Source organism: Aquarana catesbeiana, linkage group LG13, assembly GCF_042186555.1.
Source record: "Aquarana catesbeiana isolate 2022-GZ linkage group LG13, ASM4218655v1, whole genome shotgun sequence".
In the NCBI taxonomy this organism is placed as follows: Eukaryota; Metazoa; Chordata; class Amphibia; order Anura; family Ranidae; genus Aquarana; species Aquarana catesbeiana.
In genome coordinates, this window is record NC_133336.1 from 230,860,347 (window position 1) to 230,876,729 (window position 16,383).

Consider the following 16,383-nt stretch of genomic DNA (forward strand, 5'->3'; position numbering starts at 1 on the left):
CCCCCTCCCCTACACATAAATACCCCGGGTACAAGAACTGCAACAGGCCAAACAGACACACCACATCAATCACCCCCCACAATACCAGCAACATATTATACATACAATGCATCATTAATACAATTGGCACCTGCCTACATGCCCACCATGTATCTGGATATTGCGCCCAAAACAGTATGAATGTCTAATCTACAATTAGTCATAACTGATATTGACATCATTTCATATGCTCACCATATATCTGGATATAGAACCCATCACTCATCTTCCTCACAGAGTCAGACGCCGTTCTCCCTTCACAGGTATAATTCCCAGAATCCTCCATCTGAGATGACCGCACTCTGTATGTATCAGATACATTGTATCCCTGCACAGTCCGTCCATCTCTGTAGAAGGCAAAGTGCAGCTCTGTGCCGCCTCTGAGCGGATCCAGTCTGGTGTCACATCTCACCGTCATCTCACCTCCTTCTATTACCCTGGACGGGGTCACTTTTATTTCTGGAGGAGAGAAGAGTTCTGGAAGAGAAAATTGTTAGAAATGATAAATTATGGGAATATATTATTTATTCTCTAAATGATGACAATCACACAATGCTTTGCGGTGGACATGGAACAATTTACATTGGGGGTTGATTTACTAAAACTGGAGAGTACCGAATCTAGTGCAGCTCTACATAGAAACCAATCAGCTTCCAGGTTCTATTGTCAAAGCTTTGAAGAAGCTGAAGTTAGAAGCTGATTGGCTCCCATCCACAGCTGCACCAGATTTTGCAATCTCCAGTTTTAGTGAATCAACCACATTGGTCTTTAGCTAAGTAGACCTAGTTACATAATTGCATAGTAGGTCAGGGTGAAAAAAGACACAAGTCCATCAAGTCCAACCTATGTGTGTGATTATATGTCACTATTACATTGTATATCCCTGTATGTTGCGGTCGTTCAGGTGCTTATCTAATAGTTTCTTGAAACGGTCAATGCCCCCCGCTGAGACCCCCGCCTGTGGAAGGGGATTCCAAATCCTTGCTGCTCTTACAGTAAAGAACCCTCTACGTAGTTTAAGGTTAAACCTCTTTTCTTCTAATTTTAATGAGTGGCCACGTGTCTTGTTAAACTCACTTCCACGAAAACGTTTTCTCCCTATTGTGGGGTCACCAGTATGGTATTTGTAAATTGAAATCATATCCCCTCTCAAGCATCTCTTCTCCAGAGAGAATAAGTTCAGTGCTCGCAACCTTTCCTCATAACTAATATCCTCCAGACTCTTTATTAGCTTTGTTGTCCTTCTTTGTACTCGCTCCATTTCCAGTACATCCTTCCTGAGGACTGGTGCCCAGAACTGGACAGCATACTCCAGGTGCGGCCAGACCAGAGTCTTGTAGATTGGGAGAATTATCGTTTTATCTCTGGAGTTGATGCCCTTTTTAATGCATGCCAATATTCTGTTTGCTTTGTTAGCAGCAGCTTTGCATTGCATGCCATTGCTGAGCCTGACCCCCAAGTGCTTTTCCATCCTAGATCCCCCCAGAGGTTCTCCCCCCAGTGTATATATTGCATTCAGATTTTTGCCATTCAAATGCATTATTTTACATTTTTCTACATTGAACCTCATTTGCCATGTAGTTGCCCACCCCATTAATCATGCTGATAGCAGAGGAAGAAGGCAGCAGAGAGACATGACACTTAGTGCTCTGGATAGAGACAAGTACACACTATAGAGGGGTATGCTTTGTTCATATTTCATGTCTGAGGTTTACAATGACTTTAAGGCTTAGCAGTCCACCATCAATTTAAGCACCCAGTCATTGTCATATATTCCAGTAATATCTCCTTTTTTTCTTTTCAAGAAGGGAAAAGGTCAATATGTTTATTGTTAGTACAACTGTACCTCCACACATCTGACCATCTCATCCAGTATTAGAGGAGTCCCCAGCCTCACTGTTGGAAGTGGTCCTGGTGTTGGAGGCTGTACAGGTCTACTCTGCCCTGGAACTACCACCACATCCAATATTCACTCAATGGCAGCCTCCAGAGCTGAATGATACACATATACACTACACATCACTTCACAAGATATGGTGACAGGTTCCTCTAAGCAAGAATGTTTAGAATTTTTCAGGCTTTATCAGGTTTTAAGGCCAAAAATAAAAAAGGAAGTGTCTGGGTCTATCACAGCTGTACATGGACAGGTAGAGTAGCACCACCCTTCACAACACGGATCATCAGAATTCTCTGCCTATAGGCTCCTGAGATGTAAATCCGGGCCAGTGGATGGAAGAATAACACATGGAGGGGGTGAAGATTCAAGAAATGGGGGGTGATATGGGTGATAATTAAAGTGATTTTAAAGCTTCATTTTTTTATTAAATAATAAACATGTTATACTTAACTGATCTGTAATAATCTCTTTCCTCCTCTTCTGGGGTCCCCTGCTGGAGATCTCGGCTCCACCTCCCTTCTGAGTACCCCCAAAAAAGCTGTATGCTATGGAGGGGTTCATGTGATTACACCCCCACTGTCCTTAGACACACCCCACTCCCTCCTCACAGAATTTGATTGGCTGCAGCAGGAGCCAATGGCTGCCTCTGTGTCCTGTGATTGGAGGAAGAGAGGAGAGAAGACTGCTGGAGGGGTCAGTGCTGGACAGAGAGAGGTGACAGGTAAGTGTTTGGGGGAAGCACAGAAGGGAACGTTCTTTTACCTTAATGCCAGGAATGGAAATTTCACCTTCCTCTGGATCTACCAATATTTCTAGAAATACATTTTAAATAGGACATTAATTTACCTTTCACAGAGATAATGAATACATCTGAGTCCTCTCTCGCATATGGACTATCATTGCGCTGTATTCGTTTAGTACATTTGTACAGTCCAGACTGACTCATCATTATATTAGGAATATGGAATGTGGAGTCAGATTCTGATGATTTTATCTCCTGATCATCCTTGTAGAATTTTGTGTTTATTGCATTATAAAATATCCCATGATGACATCTCAGAATCAGGGGGTCTCCTTCATATATGGCAGATGGAGATGGAGGTCTCTGCAGGATGACATCATCTGAAATGTAATAAAATGATACTTTAGGTTGTTCTATTCACACCCAACAATCTGTAATGATGGAGATGAGATGGATGACTCACTATATGTAACATTTAGGAAGACGGGATCACTGATATCACCACCGATGGTCCAGCACTGGTAATCTCCTCTGTCCTTATCTGAAGAAATAGAGATAAAATGTCTCTGTTGATCTCCAGGTATTGGTTGGTTGTCTTTGTACCAGTGATAGGTCCGGGGCTCCTCTGGTACAGTAGATGGCACATTACATCTTAGAATCACAGAGTCACCTGGTAGTACATTCCCCCAGTTGGGTGTGAAAGTCACCACAGGTTTGATGGCCCCTCCTATAGAAGAAAAGAGATCACACAGAACACATAGAGAGCACAGTGTGCAGCAAAACATAGAGAGGTGATCACATCTTGTATGAGAAAAAAACATTATAGAAAAGGGAATGTTTCTAGTCCTGGGCACAGAGATTTTCCCACACGTTGGTAAATCTTTATTTTAAACAATGAAAACTACTCCCCTTAAAGTGATATTAAAGGCAGATTTTTAAAAAAAATAACAAACATGTTATACTCACTTTGTGTAATGGTTTTACACAGAGCATCCCAGATCCTCCTCTTCTCAGGTCCCTCACAGGAACCCCTGGCCCCCCTCCTGCAAAGTGCCCCATAGAAATCAGCTTGCTATGGGGGCATCCAAGCAGGCCCGTTCCCAAGCTGCTGTCCTGTTTCCATTCACACACGTAGCGCAGCTCTACCCCACCCCCACTCTCTCCTCATTGGCTATGACTGACAGTAACAGGAGCCAATGGCTCAGCCAATGAGGAGGAAGAGACCTGGGAGAGAATCTGCTCTCATGTACATTGCTGGATTGGGATAGAGTAAATATTGTAGGTCTGGTGGGGGAGGGGGGTTGCTGCATGCTGAAGGTTTTTTAAGTTCATGCATAGAAGGCATTAAGGTAAAAAACCCTTGAGTGTTAACTTTCCCTGCCTGAGCCATTTAAAAAAAAAAATCATTTTAGGCCTGAAGATTTTTTAAAACCCCCGAAACATGACATCATTTCTGAAAGCAGAGATCCTGAAAAAAAAAAAATGGTGGTAGTTTCATTTTAATGTCACACAATCTTAGCTTAAGCAATATATTACCCAGTTTTTGGTAAAATACAAAAGATGAGGTTGCTTCGAATGAAGACAGATACCCAACCTATCAAACCTTAAAATTATTGTAAAGGTTAACATAAAAAACATCTCTATACTTACCTGCTCTGTGCAATGGCCCTCAAATGAGGTCAGGTAAGTAAAATGGGGGGGGGGTGAGGGGGGAGGCTGACACCTAAACATTTTTTTACTTTAATGCAAGTAATGCTTTAATGCACTCACAGCCCCCCCCATCGATAGGTCATCCAGCCCCGCACTTACCCCATCTAGGTCGCGGGCAGCGCTTCCTCTGGGTGTCAGGCGGTGACTTCCACTGCGTCTCCTCCTCCTAATAGGCGGCCAATAGGATTGCTTCTCCTCTCGGCCAATTGGGTGACAGGTCTCAGGACCCATTTCCTATTTGGTCGGGAGGTGAATCAGAAAGACAATAATAAATATTCATTTGAAAATGTCACACAACTGGGTGGGCTCGGGGCACAGTGCTCTGCACCCCGAGCCCATCCTTTTTTTAAGCCAATTAGACCCTCAGGCTCTAATCATATAATTCTATATTAATTCTATGGGCACTTGGATTGGGGGGGCAGCGCCGCTGTACCCTGTATGGTTGGGCCGCCACTGCTGGAAACTCAGACTGCTCTGGGTTAGGAGGTGACATCACATCCGGTTGAACACATGATGAGTCTCTGGAGAGAACGGCGGAGCGGTTTCTTTACACACATAGAGGATGATTGGGCCGGTTGAGCTGACTGTGGATGCATACAGGCCGATCGAGCTGATGCTGGTCTGGGCACTTTTAAATGTAAGCGCATTATACTGGATGTGTTTTTAATGGAAACATTTTTAATAAATGTACTGCACAATCATTTTGTCATTTGTTTTTTGGGGTATTTTGGCAATACATATTGGATGTGAGAAATAAAGTGTTGAAAGTGAGTGTGGAGATCGTACTAGATGGAGTATTTATCCTATTTGTTCCCGTGGGCATGATTGGCTGTATTGGTCTTTATGACCATAGGGATCTGGTGATCTCTATTACTACATGTGGTGGAGCACCATTTGTTTGGGAGTGGAAACGTTTTTCATACCCAATACACACTCTGCAGTGGATGGGATTAGGTGACTTATTGGAGTAACACAAGGATTGTATAGAAGAACTTTGTGCTTTTTTTAACTTCCCTTATTTTCATTTTCATTATAAAGAAATTTTTTAAAAATTAAAAATTTCAGCATGAAAATTGTATTGTTATAACATGGACACAGGGATTGAAGTGTTTTGGGCATTTTTAGTAATTCTGTGTGTTTAACATTTCACGCTGTTGGAGAAAATTTATATTATTTTACATTTGGTTGATCCATCTAAAGTAGATGTTTAGCACAAATATTGAAAGTGTTATGTTTTTTTTGGCCTTAAATGGATTAGTTCCTTACTTTACCTATTCACTCTAACCATGAATAATGTGCTGAAAAATATTGATCTCACCCCAGTGTGCATGGCGATATGTAATGATTGTAGTGCAATTTACATTTCCGTGTGTAGGTGCCCCCCAATAGATACCTTTATGTTTGCATGTGTGTAGTGGTGGAGGGTTTTTTTGGAGGGATTGTAGGTGTCCGGTGTAATTTTGAAACCATTGTCACTGAGATAGCAAGTGAGGGGATACCTAAAATTTTGAGAGGAAAGAGAGGATATTCTTTTTAATAGGGCTACTTTCTGGTGACAACCATTTAAACAAGAATTTCCCTACTGGGGGAGATTTCCTCACTTCCTGTTATGTCTACGAGACAAGGAGAATAATCTATCCAATGAGACTCAGATGGCAGGAAAAAGATAGAGATTTAAACGCTTCCCTAACTATCCAAAAAAAAATATTGTCACTGAGATAGCAAGTGAGGGGATACCTAAAATTTTGAGAGGAAAGAGAGGATTTTTTTTAATAAGGCTACTTTCTGGTGACAACCATCTAAACAAGAATTCCCCTACTGGGGGAGATTTCCTCTGACTTCCTGTTATGTCTACAGAACAAGGAGAAAAATCTCTCCAATGAGACTTAGATGGCAGGAAAAAGATAGAGATTTAAACCCTTCCCTACCTATCCAAAAAAAGGTTATGGCTTCAGATTTACTTTATTGTGTTACTTCCTTTATAAAATTCTAGAGGAAAAAATGAAATATATCATTATAAACACTGGATGGATGATTAACATTGTTGCCTTTTTCTGGTCTATTTTGGTCTTGTTCACACATATCTGAAAGCTGACAACTCCCTTTCTCTTAAAGTGGAAATAAAGTATTTTAAGCACACATTTCTAGAAGGAAGGCTTTTATGGTAGAACAGACTCCGTGGGGTTGATTTATTAAAACTGGAGAGTGCAAAATCTGCTGCAGTTGTGCATAGTAGCCAATCAGCTTCTAACTTCAGCTTCTTCAATAAAGCTAGATAGAGTGTCCGGTGGAGGCAGGAAGGAGGCATCTGGTGATCCTTTCACGCTATGAGTAGGCATGAGCCAAACACCCCCCGGTTCGGTTCGCATTCAGAACATGCAAATTGACCGAAAGTTTGCACGAACATTTGAACACTGTTAAAGTCTATGGGACTCAAACATGAGAAATCAAAAGTGCAAATTTTAAAGGCTAATATGCAAGTTATTGTCCTAAAAAGTGTTTGGGGACCCGGTCGTTTTTCCAGGAGCACTGATTTTAATGATGCTTAACCACTTGCCGCCCGCCATATAGCAGAATGACGGCTGCAAAGTGGTTTCAATTTCCTGACCGGACGTCATATGACGTCCTCAGGATATTAAGCCGCTGCGTGCCCCGGGGGCGCGCTTTGCGGCGATCCTTGTTGCGGTGTGTCAATCTGACACACCACAACTCCGATCTAGGTAAAGAGTCTGACAGAGACGGCTGATCATGATGTAAATAGGAAGAGCTGGTGATCAGCTTTTTCTCACTCCCGTCTGACAGATGCGAGCCGATTGGCTGCTCTCCTGACGGCGGGGTATGTGCTGATTGTTTATCAGCACAGCCCCCCTCGGATCCCGCCCAAGACCACAATCATGTAGCCCAGGACCACCAGGATGGCCATCCACACTGGACCACCATGTATGCCCACCCTAGACCCCAAGGGAAATACTAACTTGTGCCCAGGCAGCTGCCAATCAATGCCCAGACAGCTGCCAATCAGTGCCCACTCACAATGCCTACCACTGCCAGTGCCACCAGGGATTTCTATCAGTGCCTCATATCAGTACCGCGTATCAGTGCCCATCAGTGCCACGTATCAATGCCCATCAGTGCTGCCTATCAGTGCCCATCAGTGCCACCTATGAGTGCCCAGCAGTGCCGCCTATCAGTTTCACACATAAGAACCCATCTTTGCAGCCTTTCAGTGCCCAGTGTTGCCTATCTGTGCCCAGTGCCCACCAGTGCCACCCATGAGTGCCCAGCAGTGCCACCTATCAGTGCCACCCATAAGAACCCATCAGTGTCACCTATCAGTGCCCATCAGTGCCCATCAGTGCCCACCAGTGCCACCCATGAGTGCCCAGCAGTGCCGCCTATCAGTGCCACCCATAAGAATCCATCTTTGCAGCCTTTCAGTGCCCATCAGTGCCGCCTACCAGTGCCCACTCATCGGTGCTGCCTTATCAGTGCCTCTCAGTGCCGCCTTATCAGTGCACATCAGTGTTAAGAGAAAACTTACTTATTTACAAAACTTTATAACAGAAACAAAAGCAAAACTTATTTTTTTCAAAATTTTCGGTCTTTTTTTATTTGTTTAGGAAAAAATAAAAACTGCAGAGGTGATCAAATACCACCAAAAGAAAGCTCTATTTGTGGGAATAAAATTATAAAAATATAGTTTGGGTACAGTGATGTATGACCGCGCAATTGTCATTCAAACTGTGACAGTGCTGAAAGCTGAAAATTGGTCTGAGCAGGAAGGTGTATAAGTCCCCTGTATTGAAGTGGTTAAAGTGACAAAATAAAATAAAAGTAAAAAAAAAATAAAAGTGAAATATTCCGTTAAATATTGTACCTGGGGGTGTCTATAGTATGCCTGTAAACTGGCGTGTATTTCCTGTGTTTAGAACAGTCCCTGCACAAAATGACATTTCTAAAGGAATAAAAGTCATTTAAAACTGCTTGTGGCTGTAATGTAATGTCAGGTCCCGGCAATATGGATAAAAATTGAGAAAAACGGCATGGGTCTTGTATGGATATTAAGGGGAACCCCGCACCCAAATTAAAAAAAGAAAAAACGTGGGGCCCCCAGGCCCTATATACTCTGAACAGCAGTATACAAGCGGTCCCAGGGTTACAAACAAGACAGGGACTGTAGGTTTGTTCTTAGGTTGAATCTGTTTGTAATTTGGAACAAGTACATTTTTTTAAGTGTAGCTCCAGCCAAAAAATCTATTTTTAAGCTTTTTGGATAACATAGGGAAGAGTTATCATCACCCCTGTAACATTTGTTTTGCTGTCTGTGCCCCTGTTCAGCAGATTTCACCTCACTTTCTGTCCCACTGACAATTGGATTTTGTAAATTTGTTTTTTTTAGGGAAACAAGGATTGGTGATAAATCAGTGGAGGAGACACCTTTTTCCCCATATTAACTCTTACAGGAAAGAATTTCCCTTCCTAGGAGTAGATTTCCTCTCACTTCCTGTTGTCTCCCACCGTTTGTAAGTAGGAGTAATTTGTAAGTCAGATGTGTGAAAGTAGGGGACCGCCTGTATATAATATATGGCCTGCCCTATATACTCTGCAGAAATTTGGGCCTTAGGTGTTGGTGGTACCAGAACACATAAACTAGAAATGCCAGACACGGAACAGTTCCATTTTACACAAATCTCACACTTCTTACAATCCATCTGGGCCAACAAACCGGAACCCCCCTCAATAACCCCTTTTGAGCATTGGTGCTCGAATCTAATGGATCAAAAGGGAGGAATCTCCATAATTTACACTGCTCTACAGACAAACCTGAACAAACCATCTTATGCGAAGACCTGGGAGGAGGATACGGGCGAAGTTTGGCAGACAGCAGACTGGTTCAGATCCTGGACGCGCTCATACAAAGGTATTTGTAACATTTCCCTCATAGAAGCCAGTCTAAAGGTCCTGTCCAGATGGTATTACATTCCATCCAAATTAGCAACAATATATCCCGGTACCTCTCCTCTCTGCTTCCGTGGGTGCAATCTTGAGGGCACCATGCTTCACATTTGGTGGACTTGTCCCCGTATCAGATCCATATTTCGCACAATAAGCAAACTCATTGAGGTCCCGGCTGCCCCTAATCCACATATAGCCTTATTTAACCATGACATACCCAATGTGCTTAAACACTGGCGGGCATTATCGTACTTTATCTTACTGGGTGCAAAACTCACTATAGCAAAAACCTGGAAGAAGCCCACATTGTCCTTCCAGGTTTGCAAAAGAAAAATATCATGGATCATGTCCCAGGAACAAATAGTTGCGAAATTAAATGACAAAGTCGAGAAATTTAATACCACCTGGGAACCTTGGGCCAATTTTTGCAACATATCCCTTATACCGGGTTTGGAACCTGACGCAAGTTTAGCCTCTGCTATTAAATAAACCTCTCTCCCCACCTTCTCTACCCCCTCTTCTTCCTCTTTTCACCCCTTTTCTGTTTCCCCTTTTTAACCACTAAGCCACCGCCCACCGTCATATGACGGCTGGACGAGGCTTCTGTTATTCTGGGAGGACGTCATATGACGTCCTCGCCTTCCCGAGCCACTAGGGGGCGCGCGCCCGCCGTGTCACTCGGGACCCGGTGCGCGTGCCCGGCGATGTCCGCCGGGCACCCGCGATTGCTGGGTAACACAGCAGGAGAGTGGATCTGTGCATGTAAACACAGATCCACGTCCTGTCAGAAAGGAGAGGAGACTGATGGCGTGTCCCTTGTACATAGGGACAGCGATCGGTCACCTCCCCCAGTCAGTCCCCTCCCCCCACAGTTAGAATCACCTCCTTAGGTAATACATTAACCCCTCGAGCGCCCCCTAGTGTTAACCCCTTCCCTGCCAGTCACATTTACACAGTAATCAATGCAATTTTATAGCATTGATCGCTGTATAAATGTGAATGGTCCCAAAAATGTGTCAAAAGTGTCTGATGTGTCCGCCGCAATATCGCAGTCACAATAAAAATTGCAGATCGCCGCCATTACTAGTAAAAAATAAATAAATAATAAAAATGCTATAAATCTATCCCGTATTTTGTAGACGCTATAACTTTTGCGCAAACCAATCAATATACGCTTATCGCAATTTTTTTTTACCAAAAATATGTAGAAGAATACGTATCGGCCTAAACTGAGGAAAAAATTTGTTAAAAAAAAAAAAATTGGATATTTATTATAGCAAAAAGTAAAAAATATTGTGTTTTTTCAAAATTGTCCCTCTTCTTTTGTTTATAGCGCAAGAAATAAAAACCGCAGAGGTGATCAAATACCACCAAAAGAAAGCTCTATTTGTGGGAAAAAAATGAAAAAAATTTAATTAAGGTGCAGTGTAACACGACCGCGCAATTGTCATTCAAAGTGCGACAGCGCTGAAAACTGAAAAATGGCTTGGGCAGGAAGGGGGTGTACGTGCCCTGTATTGAGGTGGTTAAGTATGCTTAGACTTCGTTATTTCTCAGGTATAATATGATCCCTCAGTTCTCTGAGCGGAGTACTCGGGGCTTGTATGCTCGGGGTGTGTGGAGGATTCATCCCCCCTCTCAGGGGGATGATTGGGCATTTCGACACCTAACTGAAATGGGGAGCTCTGTTCTGTTAACCCCCTAGACAATTTACAACGCTCCTGGGGAGCTGGATGACACGGGGCGGTACCCGACCACACCCACAGGAAGTTCCCACTAGGGGGGGTGTGCTAGGGCGCCCGGGGTAGTTCGATGTCTCTCCTCAGGGAGTGTATCCTTACCTATGCCTGTCCACCTGGGATGGGGGGGTCCTTCGGACAACCCTGTTTTCTACACGTGGATCACAGGACCCGTGCATACATTAAGATGCCCCGAGACTCCTGAGGATTTTATATGAAAGCCTTATACACTTTAAGTTTTTCTCATCTGGTACTCCTGAGACACAGGTGTCCGGGCTTTATATTACATAACCTAGGACCTGTAATGCTCGGATCTAAACTCTCTCTGTGATGTTACATGAATAATCCTTTACAACTTAAGAGCATATCACAACTTAAAGTCTTTCTTGTACATATGATTCTGTTTCCTTCATCTGGTACTGATTTGTATTATTTCTTCGTATACTTGTAATACATTATAAGTTATGTTTCCTTAATTGCTGGAAATTGATGCTTTCTCATGTATGTCATGTTAAAACAACAATAAAATGCTTTGAACTAAAAAAAAAAAAAAAAAAAAAGTTTTAAAAACATCCTTTTTTTTGGGAGCAGCGATTTTAATAATGCTTAAAATGAAACAATAAAAGTGTAATATTCCTTTAAATTTTGTACCTAGGGGTGTTTATAGTATGCCTGCAAAGGGGACGAGAGAGCGCCCCCCCTCCTGAACCGTACCAGGCCACATGCCCTCAACATGGGCAGGGGTGCTTTGGGGTAGCCCCCCAAAGCAACTTGTCCCCATGTTGATGGGGAAAAGGGCCTCACCGGGTGGCCCCGCCCTCCGTTATATAAGAAGTGACAGAAGAACCGAAGCGTCACACGGTGGAAGACTCCCACTGAGGCGAATCGTGCGGACGGAGTGAAGAAGAAGCCTGAGGAAGAAGAAGATGGAGGAAGAAGAAGAACACCGAAGGAAGACCAGAAGAAAGAAGAAGCAGAAAGAAGAAGAAATTAATAAAGGACTTGTCAAAAACCTTCTCTTGTTTTTAACATTTTTGACACTTTTTTGTGAAATGGTAGGGGGTACATTTGTACCCCATTACCAATTCACACGGGGGGGCAGGATCTGGGGGTCCCCTTGTTAAAAGGGGCTTCCAGATTCCGACAAGCCCCCCGCCCGCAGACCCTCACAACCACCAGGCAAGGTTTGTGGGGATGAGGCCCTTTTCATCAACATGGGGACACGGTGCTTTGGGGGCTACCCCAAAGCACCCTCCCAATGTTGAAGGCATGTGGCCTGGTACGGTTCAGGGGGGGGCTACTCTCTCGTCACCCCTCTTTTCCTGCGGCCTGCCAAGTTGTGTGCTCGGATAAGGGTCTGGTATGGATTTTTTGGGGGACCCCACGCGATTTTTTAAAAACATTTTGGCGCGGGGTTACCCTTAAAATCCATACCAGACCTGAAGGGCCTGGTATGGAATTTAGGTGAACCCCCAAGCATTTTTTTAAAAATTTTGGTTCGGGGTTCCCCTGTGGGGAAATTCCATGCCGTTTTTATCAATTAACTTTATGTGTATTGCCAGACCAACAATTCATTATAGCCGGCGTTAGGGATAATAGTTTTACATTACTTTTTTTCCTTTAGAAATGTCATTTTGCTGTCAGACTGTTCTAAACACGGGAAACATGCGCCCCTTTACAGGCATACTATAGACACCCCCAGGTATGAAATTTAAAGGAATATTACACTTTTATTGTTTCACTTTAAGCATTATTAAAATCACTGCTCCCGAAAAAACATCAGTTTTTAAAACGTCTTTTTGCATTGATACATGTCCCCTAGGGCAGGACCCAGGTCCCCAAACACTTTTTATGACAATAATTTGCATATAAGCCTTTAAAATGAGCACTTTTGATTATTCATGTTCGAGTCCCATAGACTTTAATGGTGTTCACATGTTTGAACAATTTTTTTGCCTATTCGCATTTTCTGGATGCGAAACCGAACTGGGGGGTGTTCGGCTCATCCCTAACTGTATAAATATTTTATGCACTGCAGATCACTGAATCACCTGCCTGCCTGAAAGTGTATTTGAAAACCTACACCAGGAACTACCTGCAGTCAGATATAGGCTTGGCTAGACTAGAATGCAGTGGATATATATATATACAGTGGGGACGGAAAGTATTCAGACCCCCTTAAATTTTTTACTCTTTGTTATATTGCAGCCATTTGTTAAAATCATTTAAGTTCATTTTTTTCCTCATTAATGTACACACAGCACCCCATATTGACAGAAAAACACAGAATTGTTGACATCTTTGCAGATTTATTAAAAAAAGAAAAAGTGAAATATCACATGGTCCTAAGTATTCAGACCCTTTGCTGTGACACTCATATATTTAACTCAGGTGCTGTCCATTTCTTCTGATCATCCTTGAGATGGTTCTACACCTTCATTTGAGTCCAGCTGTGTTTGATCATACTGATTGGACTTGATTAGGAAAGCCACACACCTGTCTATATAAGAACTTACAGCTCACAGTGCATGTCAGAGCAAATGAGAATCATGAGGTCAAAGGAATTGCCTGAAGAGCTCAGAGACAGAATTGCGGCAAGGCACAGATCTGGCCAAGGTTACAAAAAAAATTCTGCTGCACTTAAGGTTCATAAGAGTACAGTGGCCTCCATAAACCTTAAATGGAAGACCTTTGGGACAACCAGAATCCTTCCTAGAGCTGGCTGTCCGGCCAAACTGAGCTATCGGGGAGAAAAGCCTTGGTGAGAGAAGTAAAGAAGAACCCAAAGATCACTGTGGCTGAACTCCAGAGATGCAGTCAGGAGATGGGAGAAAGTTGTAGGAAGTCAACCATCACTGAAGACCTCCACCAGTCAGGGCTTTATGGTAGAGTGGCCTGACGGAAGCCTCTCCTCGGTGCAAGACACATGAAAGCCTGCATGGAGTTTGCTAAAAAAAACACCTGAAGGACTCCAAGATGGTGAGAAATAAGATTCTTTGGTCTGATGAGACCAAGATAGAACTTTTTGGCTTTAATTCTAAGCGGTATGTGTGGAGAAAACCAGGCACTAGGGATGAGCGGAACACCCCCCGGTTCGGTTCGCACCAGAACCTGCGAACGGACCAAAAATTTACACAAACATTAGAACCTCATTGACGTCTATGGGACTCGAACGTTCGAAATCAAAAGTGCTAATTTTAAAGGCTAATTTGCATGGGATTGTCCTAAAAAGGGTTTGGGGACCCGGGTCCTACCCCAGGGGACATGTATCAATGCAAAAAAAACTTTTAAAAACGGACGTTTTTTCGGGAGCAGTGATTTTAATGATGCTTAAAGTAAAAAAAAAAAAGTGAAATATTCCTTTAAATATCGTACCTGGGGGGTGTCTATAGTATGCCTGTAAAGTGGCGCGTGTTTCCCGTGTTTAGAACAGTCCCTGCACCAAATGTCATTTTTAAAGGAAAAAATCTCATTTAAAACTGCTTGCGGGTTTAATGTAATGTCGGGTGCTGGCAATATGGATGAAAATCAGTGAGACAAACGGCATGGGTACCCCCCAGTCCATTACCAGGCCCTTTGGGTCTTGTATGGATATTAAGGGGAACCCCGCAACCAAATTAAAATAAGGAAAGGTGTGGGGCCACCAGGCCCTATATACTCTGAACAGCAGTATACAGGCGGTGCAAACAAGACAGGGACTGTAGGTTTGTTGTTAAGTAGAATCTGTTTGTAATTTTGAACGGGTACATTTTTAACGCGTTTAGCTCCAGCCAAAAAATCTTTTTTAAGCTTTTTGGAAAACATAGGGAAGGGTTATCACCCCTGTGACATTTGTTTTGCTGTCTTTCCTCCTCTTCAGAAGCTTTCACCTCACTTTTTGTCCCAATGACAAATGTTTTTTGAAAATTTGGGTTTTTTTGTGGAACAAGGATTGGAAAGCATCAGTGGAAAGGAGAAATGTTTTTCCCATATTAACTCTTACAGGAGAGAATTTCCTTTCCTAGGGGTAGATTTCATCTCACTGCCTGTTGTCTCCTTCCGTTTGCAAGTAGGAGTCGTTTGTAAGTTAGATGTTTGAAAGTAGGGGCCTGCCCTATATACTCAGCAGAAATTTGGGCCTTAGGTGTTGTTGTGGCCACAACACTGTAAGCCCTCACAGGGCCCTGCTGTGAAATATTAGATCAAGAATTGTAATTACATGCCCCTGTTGAACAGGGGCAGAAAAACTGGGCCTTTGGTGGTGGTGGTGCTGGTGCCACAACATTGTAAGTCCTCACTCGCTCTTGGTGCGTGCAGAAATGGGCCCTGCTGTGAAATATTAGATCAAGAATTGTAATTACATGCCCCTGTTGAACAGGGGCAGAAAAATTGGGCCTTTGGTGGTGGTGGTGGTGGTGCTGGTGCCACAACACTGTAAGTCCTCACTCGCTCTTGGTGGGTGCAGAAATGGGCCCTGCTGTGAAATATTAGATCAAGAATTGTAATTACATGCCCCTGTTGAACAGGGGCTGAAAAATTGGGCCTTAGGCACTGGTGCTGGTGCCACAACACTGCAACCCCTCACAGACACTCTAGTTGGAACGCAGGAACAAGCCCTGCTGCAAAGTATTGCATCAAAAATTGTAATTACACGCCCCTGTTAAACAAGGGCTGAAAAATTGGGCCTTAGGCACTGGTGCTGGCGTCACAACACTGCAACCCCTCACAGACACTCTAGTTGGAACGCAGGAACGAGCCCTGCTGCAAAGTATTGCATCAAAAATTGTAATTACACGCCCCTGTTATACAGGGGCAGAAAAATTGGGCCTTAGGCACTGGTGCTGGTGCCACAACACTGCAACCCCTCATAGACACTCTAGTTGGAACGCAGGAACGAGCCCTGCTGCAAAGTATTGCATCAAAAATTGTAATTACACGCCCCTGTTATACAGGGGCTGAAAAATTGTGTCTTAGGCACTGGTGGTGGCGCCCAGAACCAAAAATGTTCTTACAAGCTATCAGCGTGATCATTGAGGAGGAAGAGGATAATTACTCAGGGATAGTCAATCAGCATCAGCATAGGCAGTCTTTGAAGGGATCTGAGATTTTAAAAAAAATTATTCGGTTACATCAGCATCAGGTGCTTGGTAGCTGGTGGCGATCCAAGACTGATTCATTTTTATGAAGGTCAGACGATCGACCGAGTCGGTGGACAGACGCACCCTGTGATCGGTTACCACGCCTCCAGCAGCACTGAATGTGCGTTCCGAAAGAATGCTGGATGCAGGACAGGCCAGTAGCTCAATTGCATACTGTGCAAG

General features: G+C 43.4%; 1 protein-coding gene across 1 annotated transcript in view; it reads right to left on the reverse strand.

Moving 5' to 3' along the window:
* Positions 1-217: 217 nt before the first annotated feature.
* Positions 218-16,383, reverse strand: part of LOC141116704 (Fc receptor-like protein 5) — a 196,063-nt gene continuing 179,897 nt past the window's right edge. The window contains exons 8-11 of the mRNA XM_073609096.1: positions 3,142-3,405; positions 2,783-3,058; positions 452-516; positions 218-325 (exon numbers count right to left, since the gene is read on the reverse strand). Coding sequence (XP_073465197.1) covers positions 218-325; positions 452-516; positions 2,783-3,058; positions 3,142-3,405 — 713 coding nt within the window. The remainder of the gene's footprint in view (positions 326-451; positions 517-2,782; positions 3,059-3,141; positions 3,406-16,383) is intronic.